General features: G+C 44.9%; 1 protein-coding gene across 2 annotated transcripts in view; it reads right to left on the bottom strand.

The window, feature by feature from the left end:
- The window catches only part of LOC124310880 (neural cell adhesion molecule 2-like), a 44,509-nt gene that overhangs the window by 10,326 nt on the left and 9,904 nt on the right, over window positions 1-24,279 (bottom strand). Inside the window, exons 3-10 of one of the 2 annotated variants that reach the window (XM_046774997.1) lie at window positions 22,480-22,518; window positions 20,803-20,935; window positions 18,439-18,665; window positions 16,423-16,533; window positions 15,266-15,475; window positions 3,057-3,114; window positions 2,871-2,964; window positions 1,641-1,788 (exon numbers count right to left, since the gene is read on the bottom strand). In XM_046774997.1, coding sequence (XP_046630953.1) covers window positions 1,641-1,788; window positions 2,871-2,964; window positions 3,057-3,114; window positions 15,266-15,475; window positions 16,423-16,533; window positions 18,439-18,665; window positions 20,803-20,935; window positions 22,480-22,518 — 1,020 coding nt within the window. The remainder of the gene's footprint in view (window positions 1-1,640; window positions 1,789-2,870; window positions 2,965-3,056; window positions 3,115-15,265; window positions 15,476-16,422; window positions 16,534-18,438; window positions 18,666-20,802; window positions 20,936-22,479; window positions 22,519-24,279) is intronic. The other variant, XM_046774998.1, reaches the window with a different exon arrangement.

Below are 24,279 nucleotides of genomic sequence, written 5' to 3' on the forward strand. Positions count from 1 at the left end.
GTATCTAAAGAGCTGCGTTAAAACCTTGTAAACCATTTCAAAAGTTGTTTGGCACCCGTGAAGAGAAGCTAGTGCAGAAAATGAAACGGCATGTATCAGTTGCCGACTTTATTTTTTTATTTTTAAACTGCGGTCAAGCAATTTACGAGCCGACTGCTGACTGCTGGCTATCGTCACACACACACAGATGATCCCGTCGTTTACACACAAATTGTTGTTGTATCGTTCGGTGAAGGGGATAAACATCACGCACGATTTCCCCCATCAAATGAAACGGCTATACCAGCACCGATCATGGAAAGAGTTTATTCTACTTCTACTTTGTCAACAAAACAAAAACAAAAAGAAATACTCTTTTTTTTTATTTGGGGGGCGCGCGTTTTCGGCTCGCCGAGTTATACGGCTTCAATATTCTTGATAAATCTACTTTTCCGTGTCTCGTTAGACTTACGTCAGTAATAGCCCTATATAGATAGATATAGTATATACGTATCACTAGGCATATGTGTAGACGTAGAGAGTCGTTTGACTATACACAAGGCGGGAGTGAGGTGTTTGGGGTCTTCCGTGTCGCCTAAATAGGATGAGCAACGAACGAACGCTGTGCACAAGTGAAATGATACGTGATTATTTTTTTTCCTTTTCTGAACGATGTAACACAAACATTCAACTGAGTCGGCCTTACTCAATGCGTATGTGTGTGTACAGAGTATCAACATAGCGGAGGGGATTATTGGTTCGAGAAGGCGGGCAAAGGAAACCCTTCTTCCAGCCCGGGCAACCGGCAACCGGCAACCCCCCACTGCTGCTGATGCGAGCGTATAGATATACACCACCTGATTCACGACGAAGCCCAGCAGCTGTCAAATCAGTGTACCGGCGTACACGGGAGTCAAGTCGAAGGAAATCCAATCGTTTCCTCCATCACGCCCTCAATATAACGTTATATTGCCTCCGGCTCCGACTCTCCTCCCGTCTCTCTCTGTGTGTCTATCGATGCGACTTGATTTCTCATCGACTTATTATTGCGGGGCGGTCGCCGACGTCTTAGAGCGACAGACGGTGGCGGTGGGTGGAGTAAGGCAGCCGAGCCCCAAGACAATTACGTCAAAAGACGTCCGCAAAAAGAAAAATAAAAATAAAGAATAAAATAGCCTTCACCCCTTTTCCTTTTGCATCCTGCGTGACGGGCTCTTTTAATCTTTTATTAGACGAGGCCAGCAGCTTTCACCGGATACGCCATTAGCCATTTCACTCGTCCGCTATTAAAAGCCGGGCCAAAAGAAAAATACCGGCTGAAAGTCACCGACAACAACAAGTGCAAATCCATCTTATGTAGATGAGATGGAAGAGGAGGGAAGAGAGTTGCGTCATTATTAATTTTCTTTCTCTATGATTGGCCCATCAGCTGGAAGCGCCAAGTCTTTCTGGCTCACTTGCTATCCCCTGCTCGGATATTCTCGATCGATCGTCGATCCATACGTTCAAAAGTCGGAAGTTTGTATCGACAAAGTCTCTCGTGCGGCTTGTTTGGTTTCACGACAGGAATGTGCGTTTTTGGGTTTGTTTTTCAATTGGACTCGGGATTTCGACTCACGACACGAAAATAGGAAAACAACAAAACCAAATTTTCAACTTACAATAGACGTCGAGTAGCCAAGAATCTTCGACGGCCGAGGCTGGGCCCAGGGCCGGATTCTCCACACGGCAAACGAGTTTCTTGCCGTCATCTTCGGGAGTGAGCTGGACGGTTAATTGGCTCAGCGTCACATTGCCGCCATCGTAAGGCTGTCGAGAAGAAGAAGAAAAAAAAGAACATGTCAACTCTCCGATTATTCTCATTACAGTTATTCGTTAGTCATCTCAAAACACTCGCTCAAGGCATCATCATCAGCCGTTGGCCATTATTCGCCACAAACCCCCCCGCGCGCAATTCATTCCGTGTCTGGTGTATCTCGTGCAGGCACGGATCGAGCTGTTGAGCTTTACATTCGATTTCAGTTGACTAAGCCCCTCCCGGTCTGTGAGAGATAATACTACCCCGAGCTATTCCTTTTTTTTTTAGACGGGCGGAGGACGTTAAAAAAAGAAAAAGAGGTCATTACATTTTCGTTGTATTTATCGGCTAACTCTCTACCCCGAGGATGACTATATACTTATCGTTTGCCAAATGTCTCACAATTAAAAAGTGCCCACGCCAAAAAAAAAAGAGGACCGCGCCACTGTCGGGCATTACTGTTATGACTATTATTATGATTATTATTATACTGCAGCATCTGCGTGATGTTGAATCGTTTCGTTATTATTATTTTTATTGTTATTATTACAGCTCCCAGCAAAAGAGAGAGACGGAAAATGACGAACCCCTTTCCCCCAATATCGTGACGGATGGTAATGGCGAAATAAGTTTTAGAGATCCGGCGAGAGAAAGATAATACATTTGGGTTTGTTCCTGCAGTCTTCTTCTCGCAGTATCGGCAGTGTCTGCCGGATGGTGTGGCGTCATTTTCTAAACTTTATTGACACGCAACGGCGAGCCACTTGATGGAAAGGCGATCCTTCAAGCGCAAGACAATAAGGAGGAACACACTCGGAGCTCAATTACGGATCATTGCGTCTCTGCTAACAACTAGCGACGAGGTTTGGAGCCACCACCACAGCCCCAGAGTAATAACGATCCGAAAGTATAGTAACCCTAAAGCGATTACGATCAATTTCATGCTAAAGGTGGTATGGCCATCGATTTGTTGGTTGAAAATGATCCCCACCCACGGGGTTACCAGGGGATTGCGAAAGACTCGGGTTTTTTGGCGGACGTGCAGGTTGTTTAAAATTACTTTGATAAATGGACAAGTTGCACACAGACTTACAGTCTCCTGGGAGCGACGTAGGAGTTGCCCGTCTTTCCACCATGTCACCGTCGGAGGCGGACGCGATCCGGCCGTCTGGCATGTCAAATCGTATCTTGAAAACGGAGAGAATAAGAACCATGAAATGTTGTTCCTTGTTTTCCAAATGGATATACTATTGAATTAAAAACTATGAAAGGAACTCACTTTTTGCCCGACGATAGCGGTTGGCGACTGCTCAGTATGCGAACGTCCAGCGGCTTGACTACATGGCGGGAAAAACAAACAGAAAATCAGAATGAGTTATCCGAAAGAGGTTGTTTCCATCTAATCATTAAAATGGAAATAAGAACTTGATAATGCAACTAGACAAATTGGTATGATTGACGGAGATCCTAACAGTTAGTATTCAAATACAAGTCATCAACAAAGTCTTACCGAATATATACCCCCCAAAAAAGATTGCCGTTAATATTATGCATGATGAAAAAGAACTGCCGACTCGTCAGCACTGGTACACAATCCTTTGAATAAACATAAGATAGATGCAGACGGAGGAGGTAGTAGTAGTAGTAGATGCGAGCTTGTTAAGTCAGAAAATGAGAAAGATGATTCTTAATAATAATTGGCTGCTGCCGGATCTGCTGGCTTGATCAGAGAGTGAAAGAGGGTGGAGCCTGGCTCTAGCCTTCGACGAGGAAATGACAACAAGGATTTGGGAAGCAAAAGCCATGCTATGTTTTCATAAAGAGCCTGGATAAGACCTTTCTCCCCGCACCGGCCGGGCTTGTAAGAGAAAAAAAAGGGAGGCCTTAATTAACGAAAGCTGGCGGGGAGGCTCTCTCTCTTTCTGCTAACGCTATTTGAACCCGAACAGTGGCGGCGGGGTACAGTGCAGCAGCAGCCGCCTTGTTTCTACCCTACTACCCTTTAGCCCTTGACTCGACTTGACTGGAATAAAAGGCGCATCGATTGGATTGCGCACCATCGCCTCCTCGGCTGTCACCATATTCAGTCGATCCCGTTCCATCCGGCTGGGCTCCATCCCCCATGCCAAAATAAAGCCAACGTATCGTTACAACGAACGAAAGCTGCCAGATAAATCGATCTGGAAATTTCTGCCAGGTCATTCCACCTTCCGATACCGAAAATAAAAATAAAAAATAAATAAATAAAAAAGATCCGTCTCTCCGTGAATGGCAGACACGTGAAGCAAACCATTATTAAGCCCCACTCGAATAATCACGAGAACGGAACGGACCCCAAGTTGTACTCCCCCATTGATTGATTGATATTGACAAACTTCAAAATAAGAAACGTACTCTTTAGAAGTACAACATGTCCTTTTCATTTATGGACGTCGAAACAAGACGACATAACAACTGCCTTTTCAAAAGCAAACAACTTGGAAATCAAATGCGAACATGGCCGACGGCTCACCGTCGTTTTTGAGCGCATCCGTATCCCACCCAATCGATAGTTGAGACATGCGGACGCTACATTTATATCATTCATGATACATACTAGAACATACCGCAAAAAGCAAATAAAAATGATAAGGGGGAAAATAAGAAAAACCATCGGGGGGGGGGGGATTTCAAGTGATGCGCCAAAAGAGCGGCCGAAGCGGAGGACCAGAATTTCTGCCTGAAATGATCGATGAGGATCTAGCCGGGAGGGAGTTCACGGTGTTGAGACGTGTGCAAGCTTAAGCCATCGACCGCGGGAGTATTTCCCGTCGCCGTGTGTAAATTACCCCGGCCCCCCCCCCCCCCCCCCCAGCATCATCATTTCCCACCATCTGCGCGGGACTATCTCATTCAAAGATCCCCCTCCTTCAACTTGTTGTCGGGAGATTCAGACCACCATTGACGCTTTTGGCGATATTTAAGACGCAAGACCTGTCGTGATATTATGCAGATGCAGAAAATGATGAGTTTTTTTTCTTTCCCTTTCCACTCAAGCAGAGAAATACATGGCACACTTCTTATAGGAGCAATTGGTAGTTGAGAGCTTCCTTTGTCGTCATGGCGACAGCACAGCTGTTTGGGCCCCGTGTGCGGGATCCTATTTATAATGTCCTTCGTTTGAATTTTTGAGAAAAAAAAATAGGGGAATCAAATCTCTTTTAATTCGCGAGAAATTATCGAGCGTTACATCATACGCAAGTTGCGCCGTTGGCAACAAGGAGGGAAAATTGAATATGTACCAACGGAAACTGGTGTGTTTGTTCGGTTCAATTGATTTTACATTCACGGAGAAATATTCTAAATAGATCGCAGATCATATGAAAAACCCTCCCACCCTCTTTGTTGTTGTTGTTGTTTTCCTTTCTAAACATTTCTCACTAAAATCCACAAAGAAAAAGAGTCGCATTCATCCGGACGCAGAGCATTGCATCTCCAGGGAGTGAGGGCGCCCTGTAACATTGGGCAGGTTCTTCTTCTTATTATTATTTGCTATCTTTCTGTGCATACAATCATCCACAGAGAGCTACACCTTATCTTTTCCCCCGTCCCCCGGTCCCTTGTCCCCCTTTTCACGCCGTTTTGAAATATGTAGCGTGTATTTGCGGCAGCCTTGTTGTCGGCACGGAAACGGGAGAAGCACGCGTGAAAATTGGGATGGAACGAACCGGCGAATAGAATATGTATAAGGGGAGACAAGATATAGATGGCAAAACAGGAGCTTCACTTGGCCATCTTGTTCCATCGAGGAGAGTGCCACCACTATGCCCTATGACGTCGGCCGCCCGCCCGCCCGCCCCTGTCCCACAGCGCGTGGCATCGATTCACGAGATGAGCCCAGCGGCGGCGAAATATACACGCGAGACATGTGAGGAAACTGTGCAAACACTTTGCGGTGGCGGCAGCGGAATAAAGAAAAGCAGCCAGAAAATAGGCAACGCGCCGTACCGTTTCACGTTTCAATTTCCACGAATTTCTCCGGAAAATGTCGGAGGTGCGCAGCAGCAGCAGCAGCGACAATTTCATATCCGCGGTCGAATAATGACAGACAGAGACAGACAGACACTCCCAACTCCCAACCCCTCCCCCTCTTTCGCACGCGGTTTCATAACCAATCAGCTGTTCATGATTCAGAAGCAGTTCGATTGCATCACGTCTACCATCAATGTGACAATGTCCCAGAAGCAAAAAAGACGGGAAATCGCCCCCAGGAAACGCCAGGCGAAATGCGCATTTCAACTATTAATGGCGGGAATTTTTCACGCCCCCCCCCTCTCCACACACGCTGAAAAATAATAATAAAAAAGGTTGAAATGCTCAGCAATCGATTTTTTGTCTCGGCGTTTGTTTTTTTCTCGCCGTTATCGCAGCATCAAAAATTCATGGCCACCGTTGGGTCCCGCTCTATTCACGACAACAACGTCGAGACGGTATAGTTTCCATGAAAGAAGTGCCGCCGCCGTCGCCGACGCGTTGCGGGTATTGTGCATGATGTGATATCGTTACAGTCGCATTGTAAACACGACGTCGAGTTGGACGGGAGCGGAAAATTCCCCTCTCCCCCACTTCTCAAAAAAAAAAAAAAAAAAATGAAAAAGATAAAATAACTCGAATGAAAGACTGCTCAAGCCTGAATAAAAGGCACAAAACAAGATAAAAGAAGAGGAAGAAAATATGAATGTGGGCGGCGATGAATAAACCCCCACTACTACTACTAAACTCTATTTGCTGAAAAGGGCGTTTTCCCCTTTTTCATTCTTTGACTACTGGAAAGGTCGGAGCGGTTGACGTAACCATATCCGGGACTGGGCAATTATGAAACGAAATATCTGTATTTCCATTCATGTTCAGCCCCCTTTTTCCTAATCACTACAACTACTACTTCTTGAGCTGTAATACTCCGACCCGACAGGAAATCGGATCTATTTTTTACCCCGCGATACGCAATATCTCATTTAAAATTAGCAAGGTCTAGTCGGATATTTCCAAGAGTCCAAATGGGTTGAATTACCAACAAAAAATAAGGAGCGGATACATGATTTGTAAAAATCCTGGGGGCGGGAAAAGCTTCTTCATTCAAATTTCATCGAGATTGAATCAGCTGAAGCGTCGCTTCATTTTCTCGCCCCACACACATGCAAAAGAATCTCGCCAGCGTCATCTTAAAGCGTTTTGTATATATCTCGAACGATTGCTGCCCGCAGCGGTAGGACGTCAATCAAGAGAAGAATGGAAGAAGAAGACGACAAGACGATGATGAAAAAAGATTCAATCGATACACGGGTCTCGACGCGGCGAGGGAATTGTGTTCCGCTGCTGCAGTTTAGGACCAACTTAGAAAGTCGTTCATTTCCAGTCGACGACAGAAGATGAGAAAAAGTGAGGGGGGAAAATAAATCAAAGGCCAAAAAAGAAGAAGAAGAAGACAGTGTAACTTTTATTTTTCCCCCCTCCAGCCTGCTCTCGTGAATTCAGAGAATAATGGAAAGCTGATCAGCCAAAGAAGAAATCATGGGTCAATGAAAGCTGATGGCTTTCAGGTGGTCCCCCTTGTCTACACTCCCGGGCATAAGCGGGCGGGAGGAAAAAAAAAGAAGAAGAACGGAGGCGAAACGGAAATGAAGTGCGCAAGATGGCGCACGTTCTTTCAATCATGTGATTTTCACAAGGCTTGCCTTTTTTTAGTTTTTTTCATCCAATCACCTTTTCTCTCTGTCCCCCCCCCCCTCTCTTCCTTGATGACATTTCCCTCTTCATCTCCTCTATTCTCCTCATCGTTCGGCAACCATCAGGAGGACAGAAATTCAATATCGCTTCCATCAAGCTGTTGATTCCGGTCGCTTCTTCCAGGCAAATTCTCAGATTCTTTTTCTTCTTCCCCCAATTCCTTTCCGCCTTCCACCAATGGAAAGCAAATCAAAGTTTCCCTTATGGCTATAGACTTGATCCGACATTCATGAAAGAGACAGACAGCCCAGCCCACAGTTGGCAAAGTTGGAACTGGCAACTTGGCGCTTCCCTTTTGTCTTTTGACACAGGGAAGGACCCAGATCAACACGCAGACGAACTTTCTGATTATGAAACCAAGGATTGGTGGGGAACAGAGCCCCAGGATCCCCTGCATCCATCACCGATGACAACTTTCATCTATCGGAAACTCGGCGGCAGATTGGCCAATGACAGCCAATCTCAGGTGGGAGAGCTCGTCACATCCATAAATAAAAGACCAATCAAAGAAACTTGATAAAACGATTAACTTTAAATGTCCCGATCGCCACGTTCGGCCACAAAAGGCAACTGCATATCAATTTGGAAATAAAGTCGCTGCACGATTCTTATCGTTTTGGAGGGAATTGTTAAGAGCCTGGAACGAGGAGGACCGGTTGACATGTCAACCGGCCCACCTGATTTCCGAACCGCTTAAGGTACAAGACGCAGAAAGATGGAGGACTCTGATGTTTATCAATTCTATTTTTCTATTTGAGATGGCATCACAGTCGTCTCTACTATACACTCACCTGAAAAATAAACTTTTTTGTCTACCGGGTTGTTTTGTTTCCTCTCTCTCTCTCTCTCTCTCTCTCTCTAGCTCTTTTGTGTTGGTTCTACTGACAGCGCGTTGTTCTACGCTGTTCAAAAGTCGAGAGCCTTTTGTCTCAAGTGATCAAACAACAATCCCTGGAATCTGTTTCTCAGAACTTTGTTTGTTTGAAGCACAAAGGGGAAAAATTTTATTTTTAAACCTGTTGGTGGTCCTGTGATAAACTTTGATGCTGATTTCACTCACTCTCTTAATATCGTTATGACGACGGGAGCTGCTGCTGCCGCTGCTGTTTAGTATGCGCAATCACGAAGGCACGAAAATTCGAAAAAAGAAAAGAAAAGTTTTGAAAATGGGATGTGGTGGTTTGGAAGGGTTTCAATCGACCGGCTGCCACAAGGTTGAATTCAGATGTGTGCACACTTAACGTCTATTTGAAAATATATCACGATGTTTGCCAAGATGGCCTCTATGCCCTTGCTCCGTGACACACCAGGTTGTTGTTGGGAGTCAATAGACTCACGGCCTTTTTTTTTTACTGTGCTTCATCAAGCTCCAACAAAAAAGTTCTTTTTTCTTTTTTTTCTGACATTGTTCCTGGGAGAAAATGGAAGACAACACAAGAAGCTCCGAGAAAGAACAAGCGGGCGGATGCATCCAAAACCGGGAGGAGAAGACTACCGGCCGACAAACAACAACAACAACAAACAGCATCAAGATCTTTCTGGACGACAAGGAGAGTGCATTCTGCTGGTAGAGGGAAAGAGAGACAGAAGCGAGAAGGATCACTCTGCTGGTGGGTGAAGAATGCTGATGAGATTTTGAATGGAAACCTACACTCTCTTATAGCTGTTGGGTTATATATTGTATAGAGAGTAGATCTCATAGTTAATGGAAGGGCTAAAAACACAACTACCCTCAGCAAAAGAATTCATCCATCCATCTATCCCTTTCCATCTAAAGAAATTTTCCCAGCCAAAAAGAAAAACCATTTCTATTTTCTACTCGATCCTTTTTTCAGCTTCCTCCGACACCACCACCACCACCACCACCAGCAGCGGGTTTAATCTTTATGAGCTTTTGATGCGGCCAAACCGGTTTCCACTCAACGGGACGGCAAAGACGTTTTCATCAGCAGACTCTATAGAGATACCAAACAGTGTATAGATATATATAGGCTATACTATTATCGGCCATCTCCGCGTATGGGAGGGGGGGGGGGGACTCGGTGATGGGATCTCTTGCCTTCCGTCAGCTGCTGACAACGACGTATATCTATCTAAACGTTACAGAAGGAATATAAAGACATCTCGTTTGACATTTCCTGTTTTTTTTTCTCCCTTAGCTTCTTTCTTCCTCTTTTTTTCAAAAGGGAAAGATTACCACCAAGCTAAGCTTTATGATCAGAAAAATAAGCGAACGACACAAGCACTGTGTTCACTTTTTCTTCTTTATCAAAAAGGGGAAAAAAAAAAAGAAATGTTTTGTAAAGAAAGAAAAAGGGATATAATACGAATATAGACAGGATATCCTTCTGGCTATATTGTAAATCCTTTAGACTCAATCACTCTGCTACTTGTATCCTGCTTTCATGTGTATGTACGGTATCCTTATTATGACAAAACATTTTTTTTTAGATGTATTTCCCCTTTAAAAAAAATTTAGGATCGCTACCTATTTTTTTAAACAAGTTGGAAACGGAGTAGGTATACGGTAGCAGGATTTTTAGAACATTTGGGAATCCTGTTATTCAATTGGATTATCTTCATCATTATCCCGTTCACCCTCCGGTTACTCGTGAGTCCGGTTGCGGTCGGGATAAGCGGACGGTCTCTCAAGTTCCGTATTTCCTTCCTTGTAAGAAGCCATTGGTGGAAATATTTCACCCTGCAAACTGATGAGGGGGAAAAAGCTATGCCCCAATAACCCGCACACGCCAAACAGTGCAGTCATGCATGATGGATAGTATACAACTGAATCCATACGTTCAGCATCAAGCTCCCAAAGTCTTCCGCTGGATACTAAATTATGACCCACATTTCATTACTGATTCACACAGACATCCGAAAGTCGAACAACTCTTGGGCGACATTGCGGCACAGATGACAATGTCGTGTCATTTATTAACTCGATTCTCTCCGGCGTTCGAATGATGTTTGTTTTTTCGCTTTCTAACCGCAATGCAAAAATTTCCAGACGTCAAAAAAGAAAAGAACAGCTGACACGAAAAAAGAGAGGGAGAGATCGAGGGATTGCCTAACAAAAAAGCCCTTCCATCTTATGCCGTACACACAAAAGCTGCAGCAGCAGCAGCAGCGGGCTTTTGCATACTTTACGAGTGGCTGCATCTTCACAATCTTCGCGCTGCTATAGCCGACAAAGTGCGCCGGGGCCCTTCTCATCTTGCCTCGGCATTCCTCATTGTTGTTGTTGTTGTTGTTGTTGTTGTTGGCATGCGAGTTATCACGCCGCAACAGCAGCCGGTGACATGTGGCTGTGAAGAGACGCAAGAATGTTTGAAACACGCCAGAGGGGCGACGATAAAAGAAAAATGAAAAAAAAAAAAAGTCAGTCCCGAAAAACTTGGAAGTGACAAATCATTATTTGAATTGACAAAGAGACACGAGCCCCACATTCTCCATCATCATCATCACACACACACTCACATACACACTCACACACACACGTGAGCAATAGCGACGACGTTGGGTTTGTGTCAACATACGACTGCAGCCGTGATGAAGTTGATTTTCTCTTTTCTTTTCCCGGAGGACGACGACAAAATGTGTCAAAAGTCGTTTTCACTCGGGCACGATATATGCATAGAGTTGGAAGCTATAGAGCTCGAGCGTGTTTCACTAGTTTTACAACCGACACGCGTGGACTGAAATCCCAGACCGTCGATTTTGGCCAAACGATCCGGGCAAGTTCGTCAAAAACGCGAGCCAATTTCCTGGTCTAGTTTCCATAGCGGACGACAATAGTTTTCCAGCCAAAAAGAGCGGACGACTGTTTTCATTAAAGTGAGAGAGACGAGCGAATGCCGGTACTACAAAGCTGCCATTCCGCTAGTTATTTCTGCTTAAACAGCTCGTTTTCAACTTCTTCAACGCGCTGACTTCCATCTCTCCGATATTGATCACACACATTTGAATTTCACTCCGAAAAGCCCTGGTTTTCTAAATCATACTGTGTGCTGCTTTTGACTGGGAGGGGTCTCGGTATAAATGCGCCATCAAGGGAGAGAGAAAAGTACGCGGCGAGTACGGTACAGCAACTTGTGCAGTCATCAGCCGGCATTACTCCGCCGCGGTACTACTACTACGTCTAATAAAGTTCAGTCAGCAAAGGTGGCCCTTGATTGCAATTCCGTGGGCGGAGGGAGAAAAAAAATAAAAAAAACAGGGAGCACAACTACTACTTACTACTACACATAAAGCCGAGGCTATAGATGATATATTAAGTCTGGGGGGAATTTCTCGTCGTCAGTCGAAAACTTATTCGGTCGGTTCAAAAGACTAAATAACACGGGAGGGGTGAGGAAGAAGAAGAAGAATTCCTCGGATTTTGTGTGTTTCCCATTTCAAATGCAGATGCCACACGATGATGTCTCTCTCTATATGCGCACAGGACGATGACGCGTTTCGCCTTGTTACGAGCGTAACAAAGGCACTATCGCCCGCAGGAGTTTTTCACCGAAAAAACAAAGTTGATGAGGAAAAAAGAAAAAACATAAAATGAACGAAACATTTTCTCTGGCGCGCTGGGAAAATGGGGGGAGGGTGGGGGGAAAGTTTTCAGCTTTGAATAGTCAAGTCGTTTGGGTTATTCTCATTTCGAATGCATGGCTGCAACTCAATCAGTTTGTCTCTCTCCCCCAATCGAATAACAATCTATAAGATGTTGAATAGCGTTTCTCCATCCCCGATCCTTTTTCCAGTCGCCGCTGACTTGCGTGTTGACTCTTGGATTGCTTTTCTGTGGTAGAAATGTTTAAGGATACAAACATTCTTCCAACCCCACTAAAAAATGCTTTTTTTCCTTCCCATCACGTGTTGCCTTTTGTTGATGGCTACTGGTTTTCTCTCACAAACTCTCGAGGTCGCTCAATTCAATCCTTTCAATTGCCTCCTGAGCCCCGAGCGGACCCAATTTTCCAGCCAGGAGAAGAAAAGAAAAAATCTTCTTCTCTTAAAACAAACAAGAGAGGGAAGACCGAGATTCGATTGCCGAACCGTCTTTCATTCCGAGAAGAAAACAATAATGAAAAGCCAGAAATCAATTTTCAATGGAGCCCATAAGAGAACAGATTGAAGAAGGTCTATACAGAAGAGAAAGGAAATGTTTCGCTTTTATTTCAGTTGAAACACACGCAATCCGCTTGAAAGAAAAGAAAAGGAAAAAAGGACTCGAGTGGTTACGTACTTAAACGATGACCTCGTCTGTCTACTACCCACTTATATCATTTCTTTTTCTCCCCTTTTTGACTTATTGTCTGCGGCCATATAACAACAACCAGGCAAACAAGTTGGCGACCATCGTTTTACAGTGCATTTCATGTCGTTATTAGTTTTGCTTTCCCTCTTTTTTTCTATTCCCCCCTCAATCCCGGCAACGAGACACACACGACTAGAAGCCATGCTACTGCTCCCGCATGTTTTACTTTGGTTGGTCTCTTTTTCGTTGTTTGGTTTGCTTTATTCTACTTTTTGTTTTCTTTTCTTGTCAATCATTTCCGACGTGGATTGATTGTTTTTGGCCGGGCAGCGTCGTCGGCAATTATCAATCGGTGCACGCGCACACACAAAAGCCGCTGACGGATTGCGAAGGGGCTCTCCGTTCATTATGACGGGGGGCCATCAAATTGCGTTTTCTTTTTGTTTTGGCTCGACGAGACCGCGCCTGGGTCCAGCTGCCAGCCCAACCGAGAGTCCTCAATATCTCTGCTCTTTTTTGTATTTCTTTTACGACTCTTTTGTTGTTGTTGCTGCCTGTCTTGTGTCTATTGTGTGTGCAGTCTCCAGGAGCCATCACACCAGGAGCGGCCATCGTAACAAATGTTGACGACGTTGTGTGGGGGCGTAGACCGGACAAAGAAAAAGAAGAAAAAAAAGAAGAAAAAGAGGAAACGATCTAATAACGAATAGACGACGGCGACGACGGCTTGATTGCCTTCACACATCTCTCACAGTTTGCACTCTTTCTCTCTCTATCTGTCTGTCTGTTACATAGACGACCCAACAACTAGAGGCTACTACTATACGCCCTTACAGAAATCGTCGCCGTCGTCGTCTTTCAGAGTCGATTCGAAAATCCACTCCAGCCCCGCGCGCGCGCTCGTCGTCGAGTAGTTGAGTAGTAAATAGCGAGGCCTCACTGTGTGTCTCCGCCGGATTTTTATTCTTTTTAAAGGTTCTTTTGATGGAGGCGATAAATCGACACAGCGAGAAAGGCCCATCGTCGTAAAACAAGAACTCGTTTGGACCCCCCCCCCTCTCTCTTCACTTGAGATAGAAATAGAAAATGGAAGACGATAGAGAGAGAGAGGCTGGATGGCTGGATGGCTGGCAACTTAATCCGTTGTTGTTGTTGTTCCGCCCGACTATTGTGGCTGGGTGCGTGTCCCTGTCCGTATCAAGCGGGAAATTACGAGTTCCATTTGCCAGCACTTTGCCCAGGCAGCCAAAAACTTCCATCCGCTTCTCCGCGGAAACAAAACAGGAAAAAAAAAACGAATAGAAGAAGAAGAAGAAAAAAGGAATCGTACTAATCGATATAATTTGGAATAGCTGGGGCTTTTGGGAGGGAAACAAATAACAAGGATAACTACATCTCCCCTAGCTGCATTGCATTCCCTACTTTTTGACTTGATAATGGCCGCCGAGAGAATTACACGCACGTTCGTCCTTAGCTATAGATAATTGATCCATTTGATGGCCGGCGGTGGGTCGGCATCCGGATAGACAAAAAGAAAAACAAAAAAAATGTAGGGACTTTCCCAAGGAGACGCTGAAGGCGACGTAACCAACCCAGAGGATTACGCTACTACATCTGAAGGCACAGTGTAAGGTATAACGTAGCAAAAGTGTACGGATGATTACATGTCTTGCTCCCTCTCATCTTTTGCTTTCATCTCTCATCCAGCTTCTCTCTCTCTTTTGTTTTCGAGTTGACGAGAATCGTTCCTGTTAATATCCAGACGAAACGTGGTGGGATCCTCTCCTCTCTCGGGAACTGACTGGGCCAGGGTCTCTGACAACAGCTCCGGTAACCCCCCGTGGTATTACCCAGTTGCGCTCCTGTTTTGGGATGATGATGCGCTGCAGCAGCTTCATCATAAATACACGACACGAACGGCCAGGAGAGCCAAGCGATTGCGATACCATCAGCAGCAGCGTCTTAGCACGGGAGAGAAATGTTAGACAGCCATTTATGGTAACATATCTCTCGTGTTGTCTCTGTCGCAATCAAATCATCGCAGACTCTCGCAAAGGGAATTTACAGCGCTGCCGAACGCAGTAGGTCAGAGCCCGGTCAAAGTGATCAGAAAACAAAATCAAAATCTTTTCAGCCGACAAAAACAAAAGGCGAAACAATCGAGTGTTTTCTATCTATCCCTAAGCTGTGTCATTTCAATGACGGTATTTTGTCGCACAGTAAGAGAAAAAGACCATTGCGAGACCATCAAAAAGGAGCGACAACGTTCCAGTGTCACAAGTCCAATTTCCCTCGGGTATTTTTTCTCTTTTTTTTTTCTTCCGGGAGTCCGGCAACTTTTTGTTTGTTTGTTTTCTCGCAGAGTTTCTTACATAACTCTCACCACCCAATAATGTATCCATCCTCTCACACAGAGTCAATAAAAGAAAGAAAAAGAAAAAGAGAGAGAAAAAGTATTTTGGTAGACTTACGATTGAGTTCGATCTCGACGGATTTGGTCAGCGGCTGCGAGAGTTGAGTGTTGGATGCGTGGCAGGACAATTTGGTGCGCAGGTCGACTCGTCCCAGACGCTCCAGCTGCAGGACGTTGCGGGCCACTCCTTGCTCCGAATGTCGAACTTCGGCGTGACGGTCGATCATCCTCTCTTCTTGCCACCACGTGACTTCCGGTGTCGGGTTACCTATGCACGTCAATCAAGAGTTCGACCCAGTCAATCAATCAGGCATTTTCAATTTGATCCCCGTTTCAGGGGAATAAGGTTGATTGCAGCCGCCTAGCTCTGCCGCATTGATTGAACTCGAGCGCGGCAGGAAGAGGCCCACCACCGTATACAGTTGCAATTGGCCGTGTAGACATCAGTCCAGGCTGTGTGCTGCTTTAGTGAACGAGCCTCGTTTGTTTGTTTTTTTAGTTTTCCGACTTCTCAAGGCAATCGCAGAAATACGACGCGCAAGTGATTCCAATCGATCGTGACGAGATCACAAGGCATACGGGAAAAGGAGAGATGGGCCCTTCGAAAACTCGACTCGACTTCCCAAACTCTTTGCTTTACAATCCAGACAAATGATCAAAAGGAGTTGGCAGAGTTCGTTAGATTTTCCAGGTCGATTGGACAAAGCTAAACAACAAAATCTGATCTCTATATAAATTTATAATACTAAATCTAACGTATACTACTGCTGCACTCGCCTTTTCTTTTTAAGTCCCTCCTTTTTTTTGAAATTATTTAAAGGTATCAAACAAAATTGTAGGAAGTTTCTACGTTATCTCCGGTGATTCTGTTTGCCCTTTTTTTTTTTCCGTGCTCCGTGATTCGATTGCGTCCGCTAGACTGGAGCCCGGCTGTTTCCCGGTAGTAATCACATGGGTCACAAGATATAGATGAGTAGTCACGGTGATCACAGTAGCAGTACACGAAGAGTAAATCAACAATAGACTTGATGATCACATCAAGTTCATGAGCGCCAAACAATGGTGGCTAGACAGATACAATATTTAAACCATACGACGGGCATCACCAACTTAACGGAATAGGAGTTACCATTGACGTCGACAGATAAACAGCATCCCCTCAACTGAACTACTGACTGAAACCCGGAAAAAAATTAACGGAAATATTTGAAATACCTCCAGTGACAATGCAGACGAGGATCAGCGTCGCATCTTCGTCGAACGGACCGATAATGTCGTCCACATCTACGCCCTTTTCGGTCGTGATCTTCATCTGTTTGGGCGGAACTAGAAAAGAGATAAAAGCAACAGAAGATGATGAGAGAATGTTGATTGACTGACAGTTGACAGTTCATAGAAAAGAATTCCAATCCTAAGAAAAGATAACAACGACGACACAAGACAAACATCGGAGATGGACAGCAATCATATTGTGTACATTACAGTTATATACTAGTTAGTACTATTGCCCATTTCATTTTAACTGGGTTTCCCCTCTCCCGTAGATCTCTGCCCTTTTTCGGTAGGTGGATTCGGACAGCCAAGGGAGGAGATAAAGGACGAATCCCACACCAAGAGTCAATACACACGACAATGGAATCCAAATATTTCGAGGACTTGATGATGATGATGATAATGTTGGCGATGATGCAGCAGCAGCAGAGCTTTACCATGTTTCGGTTAAATAAAGGCCACAGAAGAAGAAGAAAGATAGGTCTATACAATGTTAGAGAAGATAACGAGTGCCCATTGTTGGCGGTTCGAAAGGCTGGCTGACCGTCACGAAAATGCCTAGTCGATTTCCACATTCCCTTAGATCCTATCGTTCCCCTTTTTTCCCCGAAAGGCGCACCTATTGCCATTTGATTAAAAGCGAAAATTCTATTGTCGTGGTATATTTGAAACGGCGTCTCAATTTCAGCGAGGCTGACGTAGAATTGGCATGTCCAGAATCTATTCCATCAATAACTAAAGAGGCCTAGCGACAAGGTAAATCAGGAAAAGGTTATTGGCGTCTCCTGCTGGACAGCCAAGAGTTTAACATGAAACGACACAGGACAGAGTCAATCAGCAATCACGCAGCACGCCAACCAGCTGCTTGTTCTGTAAAAGTCACGGGTCGAGCAACTAGTTGGTAAAAATTCAAGCATCTATGTTAATGATAACGGTCTTTCTATATAGAAATCTGGTCCTAGTGAATAGAAAATCCTGTTAGCCTCTGGCCATATACATTATAGAATTCCATCCAACTTGAGTCTGAATAAATGACTCTGAATCAATAGGAAGTGGATACTAAAGAATAACGGCCTGGTAAGAAAAGAAAATAGATGTAGCCTTCATCGATTCAGACAGCCGTGCTGGATACTTTAGCCCTTTAGCTGACTGTATATGTAATCATTTCTCCCTCATCATCTCTCAATCTCATCACCACTCATCTTGATGATGGAATTGTTCTATTCCTCCCCCTTTTTTTTTTGTTTCAATCTTTTCTATTTGTTTTATTCCGGGACGAGAGAGAACACACATCAGCACCGGTCCGTGGTGATGTGTTGACTGGGACCCTCTACAACATACCAGCCGATGAATCAAAAACCTTTTGTCCATACAGAAACAAAAGGAGGAAAGAAAGAAAGCAGCCGAACCCGACGAGACTGTGCGGTCGGATGGTCGATGATTTGGTCGATCCATCTCTTTGCCATGACTGCAACGTGTCCGACCGCGTCCAGCAATAGGAGGGCAGCAGACACACAGTGCGAGAGGTGGTCGAAACGGACAGCACAGCCAAGGCGGGCGCCGCCGGATGAAAACAAAAACAAAAAAAAATAAGAAGAGGGTGGAAAAAATCTTTGATTGTCTTTGAGGGATGATGGCGCCCCGCGTCAAGGCGTTCATCCGCACTCCGTGTGTGATGCAATCTGATGGATCGCTTGCCCTCCCTCCCAGCCCCCCCCCCCCCGCAACTCCTTATCTTTATGAAAAGCGGCGGGTCCCGGAGTTAAGGAGAACGAACGGCCCAGCACGCAAATGAAAAACGAAATATAATAATAAAAACTGCACCGAAAGAAAAGAGAAAGAAAAGGGAACAATGTAGAGATAACAATCGAAAAATGGGATACAAGAACACAATCAAAGAGACGGAAGAAGAAGAAAAGATGAAACGGTTGAAAAATGAAAAAGAGAAAAATTCATTACCAACAACGGTGAGATTGACTCGGCTGTTGCGCGTGGGCGATCGTTTGAAATCGACGCGGCACCGGTAGAGTCCAGCATCCGATTCGCGTACATTGTCAATCATGAGGCATCCGGAAGAGGAATAATTATTCTGCATCAGGACCGTGGAGAAGAAAGCTCGTTTGCCCAGGACGTTGTCGTCGGACCAGTGGCGAGGCCGGTTGGCGTACTTGTCTCGTGCGTCGTACCTGTCGTACCGTAAATGAATGTAAATCAACCGTACGCTGGCCCGTCTTTGCATCATCGGATTGTAAAGGAGACGGGGGGGGATTCGAGCAATACGTAAATCCCCTCCATCGCATGGCAAAGGTATTCATCGGAAAATTTCCAAGAAACTTTACGGCGAACCAGTTTTCGAATTTTTCGATTGGAAATGGTATCGGGACGATTATTTTCTATAGTTGCCATGGCGACGGCTTATTACGAGTTAATAAATCTGAAGGCGAACATTAAAGACAAAAGGCACGGCCGATTTCCAATGCAGAAATCTCTATAAATCCTTGAGATGCACGTCGACAGGTAAGTTTTGTATAAATGAAAATCTTACGACGGATGCGCCAGTTTTTAATACTACATGACCATCTTACCAGCAACTTACACGAGAGTAAACATGTCGGCACTGCGCCTGTAACTAGATGCAACCCGTGATGCGACAAAAGGAAACGAACGACAAGTCTATGATATTCTATTGCATCTGGGAGATCATGTAATGTCTGAGGAATAATAACATTCTCGAGCTGGATGGCTGGCCCAGCCTTCTGCCTCTCTAATGTAATGCTTGAGCTATTGTATATGGTCGAGACGTGACTGGGCTTCATATCCCCGCTCCCGTTTTTTTTTCTTTCGCCCAGCCACCCACACAGTCCCGTCTTAAGTCATTGTCGAGGCCGTCGAGGCGAAAACGACCAAATTTATTTTGGCGACGAGGATTAATGACGTCATCGCACAACACGAAAATCGTGATTCGGCGATTTAAAAAAAATAAAAGAAATCGGTTTTCTTGCGCCATTTCAATTTGTTTGCCACACACACAGACGGCCAATTTCTGCGGTTTGCGGTACGTCCAATTTGGTTGCCCAGCGGAAACGTAAAAAGAAGAACCCGACGACCCATTTCGTTTTTGACGACTCAGTCAACGTTTAGTCATCACTTGTGATGACGTATTTAGTCGTCTTTGCATGTCCCCCACAAGACCCGTAAACATTTCAAACGCTCTAGTGGCAGGTTTTCGATCCCCACTGGGAAATTTTTCTTCCGGCGGACGATAGGAATCGGAGATGACCGGATTTTTCTTTTTCTTGTCGACGGGCACAAAAGAAATCGAAGGAAACGGCCGACTGCGAATGTCGAGATAACAAAAGGTTTTATACTTCCCTTACATTTTGTGAAGAAAAGAAGAAGAACTTTTTTTTCCTCCTCCCACCCCCCCCCCCCCCTAACCAACGATGGGCCAGCGAACCGTGAAATACACCTCGGTCGGGGTCGAACTCTGCACGACAAAAGAATCACGCGCAGCGCAATAAGGGACGGCCATTTCTCTTCTTCTTCTTCTTCTTTTTCTGTCGTTGCCTTTTTGTCGGAGTTTTCTGGTGAGAGGACATAATGCCCACTCCCGTCTCGGAGAAAAGAAGTTGCCAGCGGAAGTTGTAAAACGCGGAACAAGAACAAGAGAACCGGTTTTTAACGGCGCTGTGACATCGGGCCCGTCGTTAAATTTCTCCTTTCTTTTTTTTTTTTTAGCTGGGTGGTCACATCGAGCGAAAGCCGCCGCAATTTTATTTATAGGTAAAAGGAAACAAGACGTTGGGCCCACTACGGTAACGTCTAAACACAATGTTTAAATGAGCTACCAAATTATCGTTAAAAGTTTTGAATGTCCCTGGCTACTTGTGACTACATCATCAATCGCCTAGTCTCCGTCGTCGTCGTCCTCCACAACGACTGGGATATGTGAAGTAGCTGCAACTCGTAAAAAGTTGTTTTCTTTCTTTGTTGATGGCTTATAAAAATACTTTTTCTTCCTTCTGGCCCAATGACGTCGTACACGTCTACTCAGACCCACTATAAATCTTAACTCGTTCCACTCGTTATGTTTTTTCCTTCCACATCTGCGTTTGCCTGGTAATAAGCAGACATACCGTCCATTTGATATGGAACTGGGAACGAGTTCATATTCTATGAATGGAATAGGACAGTGGACTCGACGATTTAATAACAGACACACGATGAATTAGTAATCGTTTGAGCTAACTAATTAGAATCTTGCCCCAAAACACACAGACCGTTTGACGTAAGAGAGGAATGAATAAATCAGGTGGAACTCACGTGTAGATTGATGGACTCGCGTCGTCCTTGTAGAAGAGCACCAAACTGGCTTGATCGTCCTCAACAGGAGGAGTAATGTCACACGGCAGGTTCGTCTTGCCTTTCACCACGCTGACGACATGTTGTAACGGTCCTGGCGTTTCCAAAAAAAAAGGTGGGGAAAAATGAGTAAACAGTAACCAAATAGTTGACATTAAAAAAAAATGAAAAAGCGCGAGTCAGCATTCCTTACGACATCAATATAACAAGATAATAAAGCCATATCAATGTACAAGAAATAAAATTAGAGCAAAAAATAAAAATAAATGTCGTGACAGGCAAACAATAAACGAAGCTCGATATGGCGTCACCACCGCCGTTTTCTTCAGCAACCGACCGACTTTAAAAGTTTGAAACAGTTTAAGAAACTCGAGGAATTTTATTCAAAATAAATTCCCAGTTTAAATTACTTTTGATTAGAAAAAGAAATACTGTATTATCCCACATTAACTTTGTGGGAGGAGCCCCCCCCCCCAAAAAAAACGAAGGTTTCGACTTTATATTGAAAATCATCTATAGGCGTAGTTATTACCCTTCATCTGATCAAATTATTGCACTTCCAATCTGTTTACCACCTGGTGGGAGGGCCAACGACCCGCCTATATCACAAATGAATTCTCCCTTCTACCCCCCCCCCCCAGTCCCCCCAACGTTCTAATAGCCTCATCCGTCTTCGTGTGTGCACGAAACGTGAACTGCTCCAACACGACCGGCCATAGTCTCGACCTTTCCCATATCCTTGGACGCCATTGAAGGACGCTGGAAAATAAGAAAAGTTTTGTGTTTGTGTTCTTTTTCTCCCTCGTCAGAAATCGGTATGTACTATACACTCGACGCCCACTTCAAACCCTCCCACCTGGAGTACTCAACCTCCCAGCGCGTTACAGGTAAACAAACACGAAAGACGAATAATAGCAATAATAATAATAATAATAACAAGGCCGGTGCGTCCGCAATGGAAGTTTTCGAAGGGGAAAGAAACCCCCAGCCAGTTGCAACGATCCATCCACGTGTGTATTGTACTGGATGGGGGGGGGGGGGGGAGAGAGCGTGATGATGGATCGATCCTCCCGCTTGGGCTATCACCCCCTTCTATCTTTTTCTTTCCCACCCTCGTGCAGTCTAGTGAGTAAATGTATACATCATCAAGACGAAGAAAAACCCACAAAACGATAACAAGTAACAACACCTCCTCCTCCCCCGGAAGAAAATGGAGCCAAAAACAAGCTATAGAAAAGATGTGGGGGGGTCGCCTTCATTTGCTATGATGGGTGGGGGTTGTGAATAAAAATGCACGTCAAGATAAGCAGCCCAGCATGCGACGATGGAAGGCACGGCCAGGACGATAATGATGGCAAAGCATAAGTTATTATCGTGACGGTTTTCACAGTCGTTTGAATGCCATCCATCCATCCATCCAGCGGAGTGTAACAGGGTCAAGGTGTGCACACACATCATTGAGTTGATGCAACTCATTCTCTCGATCACAAGACGACACAAGCGATAAAAGGAGAGGGTGAACGGAAGTGAAACGTAAAGAAATCAAGCAGAAAAGAAACAACAACACAACACCCAAGCAGATGCTTTTGCATTCATCATGCAAGCTGCTTGGCTTTCATCCGACACATTCATCCTTACCTGTCAGTTGAACGATGTCGGTGCCCAGGGCTCCGTTTCCTTTGTTAAACAATGGTACATACGCGTTTTGTTTGTTTTTTTGTTAAGATTTCGTCCCGAGTTAGTCATTCGTGTTAAAGCGGCATGATTGCAAAAAAATGAAACATGATCATATGTAAGCTTATTGATTGTTTAGTTTCTTAGCCGCTTATCGTTTGGTTAAATCATGGGGAAACACACACAGTTAAGTGGGACATGTAGGATCGTAGGAGACATTCCAATCAGCAATTCACCAACTCAGTACTCTCATCATTTTGAAAATTCAGGAAAGTAATCAAAAAGAAATCAAGAAATTTGAACTTTTGGTTTTATCGACTCCCCACTAGTGTCGGCCGTCTCTCACGGTGGATTGGTCTAAACGTTGCGCAATTTCTCGTCATGTCATTGAAGTTTGATAACCAATAACAAAAGCTTTCCAACTGTAATTTCATTACAGCAGACCTCCCGGTAATTCGATTGGGATCGATCATCGAGACGAGCGGTAGTCACTCGTAAAAGAGCTCCTACGATTGAGGGAAACTCAGGACAAAATAGTCGGAGCGGCGAGCCATACTTTTGAGGCGGTACAAGTTATTTCTCGGGTACGAGAGAGAACGGCTCACTGGTCCCGTTCAGTTGAATAATCCATGTGCGGTATCCGTGCGAGCCGACTCTCTCAAATTCTATCGCTACGCAGAAAAGAAGAAGGAAAAAAAGATAAAAGAAAAAGAAAAAAAGTCCAACGGAAATCGATATTATCATTCCCATGACGATAGGATGCGTGACAACTAGTGTGTACGTGATGGAGAATTGAACTCGGCCGCCGCCGCCGCCGCCTCCTGCGACGGTCGAGTCTAAAAAGAAAACCAATAAGGCGAAACTTTTGACAACAACAACAACCACGTCAAAATGGAATTGCCCCCGGCGCTCGTCATTTATTAATAACGCGACTTGAACCATTTTGTTACCTAATTTGTCATCTAACAGTTGGGAGGGTTTCCAACTGGGCCGGCATGAGACGAGTGGAAATGACGCTCAATCATGTAGTTGTGCGCCACTGCATCACGATTTTTTTCCAGATATTCTACGTCATCACACGTTCTACATATTTTACAGAGTCATCTCATATTGGAATTCCTCGGGCCAAACATGTAGAGATATACTGCCGGCTCCAATTGTTGTCGAGAGAGACTGTACCGGCTCCACCAGGCAGCCCCATGCCCGTTTGTAATAAAACCCTAGAAATTGTTTCTTCCGTCGCCCAGATACGGCACACACGGTCGCCGTGAATCCAATCAACTGCCGCCAGATGACGAAATGAGAAGTTGCGACTTTTTCCGCCCAGCTATTACACATTATGGGATAGTCGGGGGGAAACCTGTCGGGTGCGGATATAGGCGCGTGGGTGTTTTGCTCCTGAGAGAAAAAGATGATGAGTTATAGACTGGGCTCCTATAGTTTCTCAATGTCTATATATCGAGTTGCTCACACGTAGTACTACTAGTTCATTACAATAGTCAGCATCTCGGCTATAGATGGATGATGAAACAAGAAGCCGAATCAAACTAGTAGCCGGGGGGAGTCGGTCATGTTTGCGCCAATGTTTCATTTCCGCTCGGGATGCAGAGCAATCAAAACTCGAGAGGAAAGGACCTTCCGGCCCCTACTGGCTGCTCCTCTCTCATCCTGATGGACGCCAATATGCGCGACTCATTAACCTATAGCCTTTTACGCCGCTGCCTTCAGTGTGTGTCTCTCGTCTCTAAATTCAGCTGTAACAAC

Source organism: Daphnia pulicaria, chromosome 8 (genome assembly GCF_021234035.1).
Source record: "Daphnia pulicaria isolate SC F1-1A chromosome 8, SC_F0-13Bv2, whole genome shotgun sequence".
Lineage (NCBI taxonomy): Eukaryota > Metazoa > Arthropoda > Branchiopoda > Diplostraca > Daphniidae > Daphnia > Daphnia pulicaria.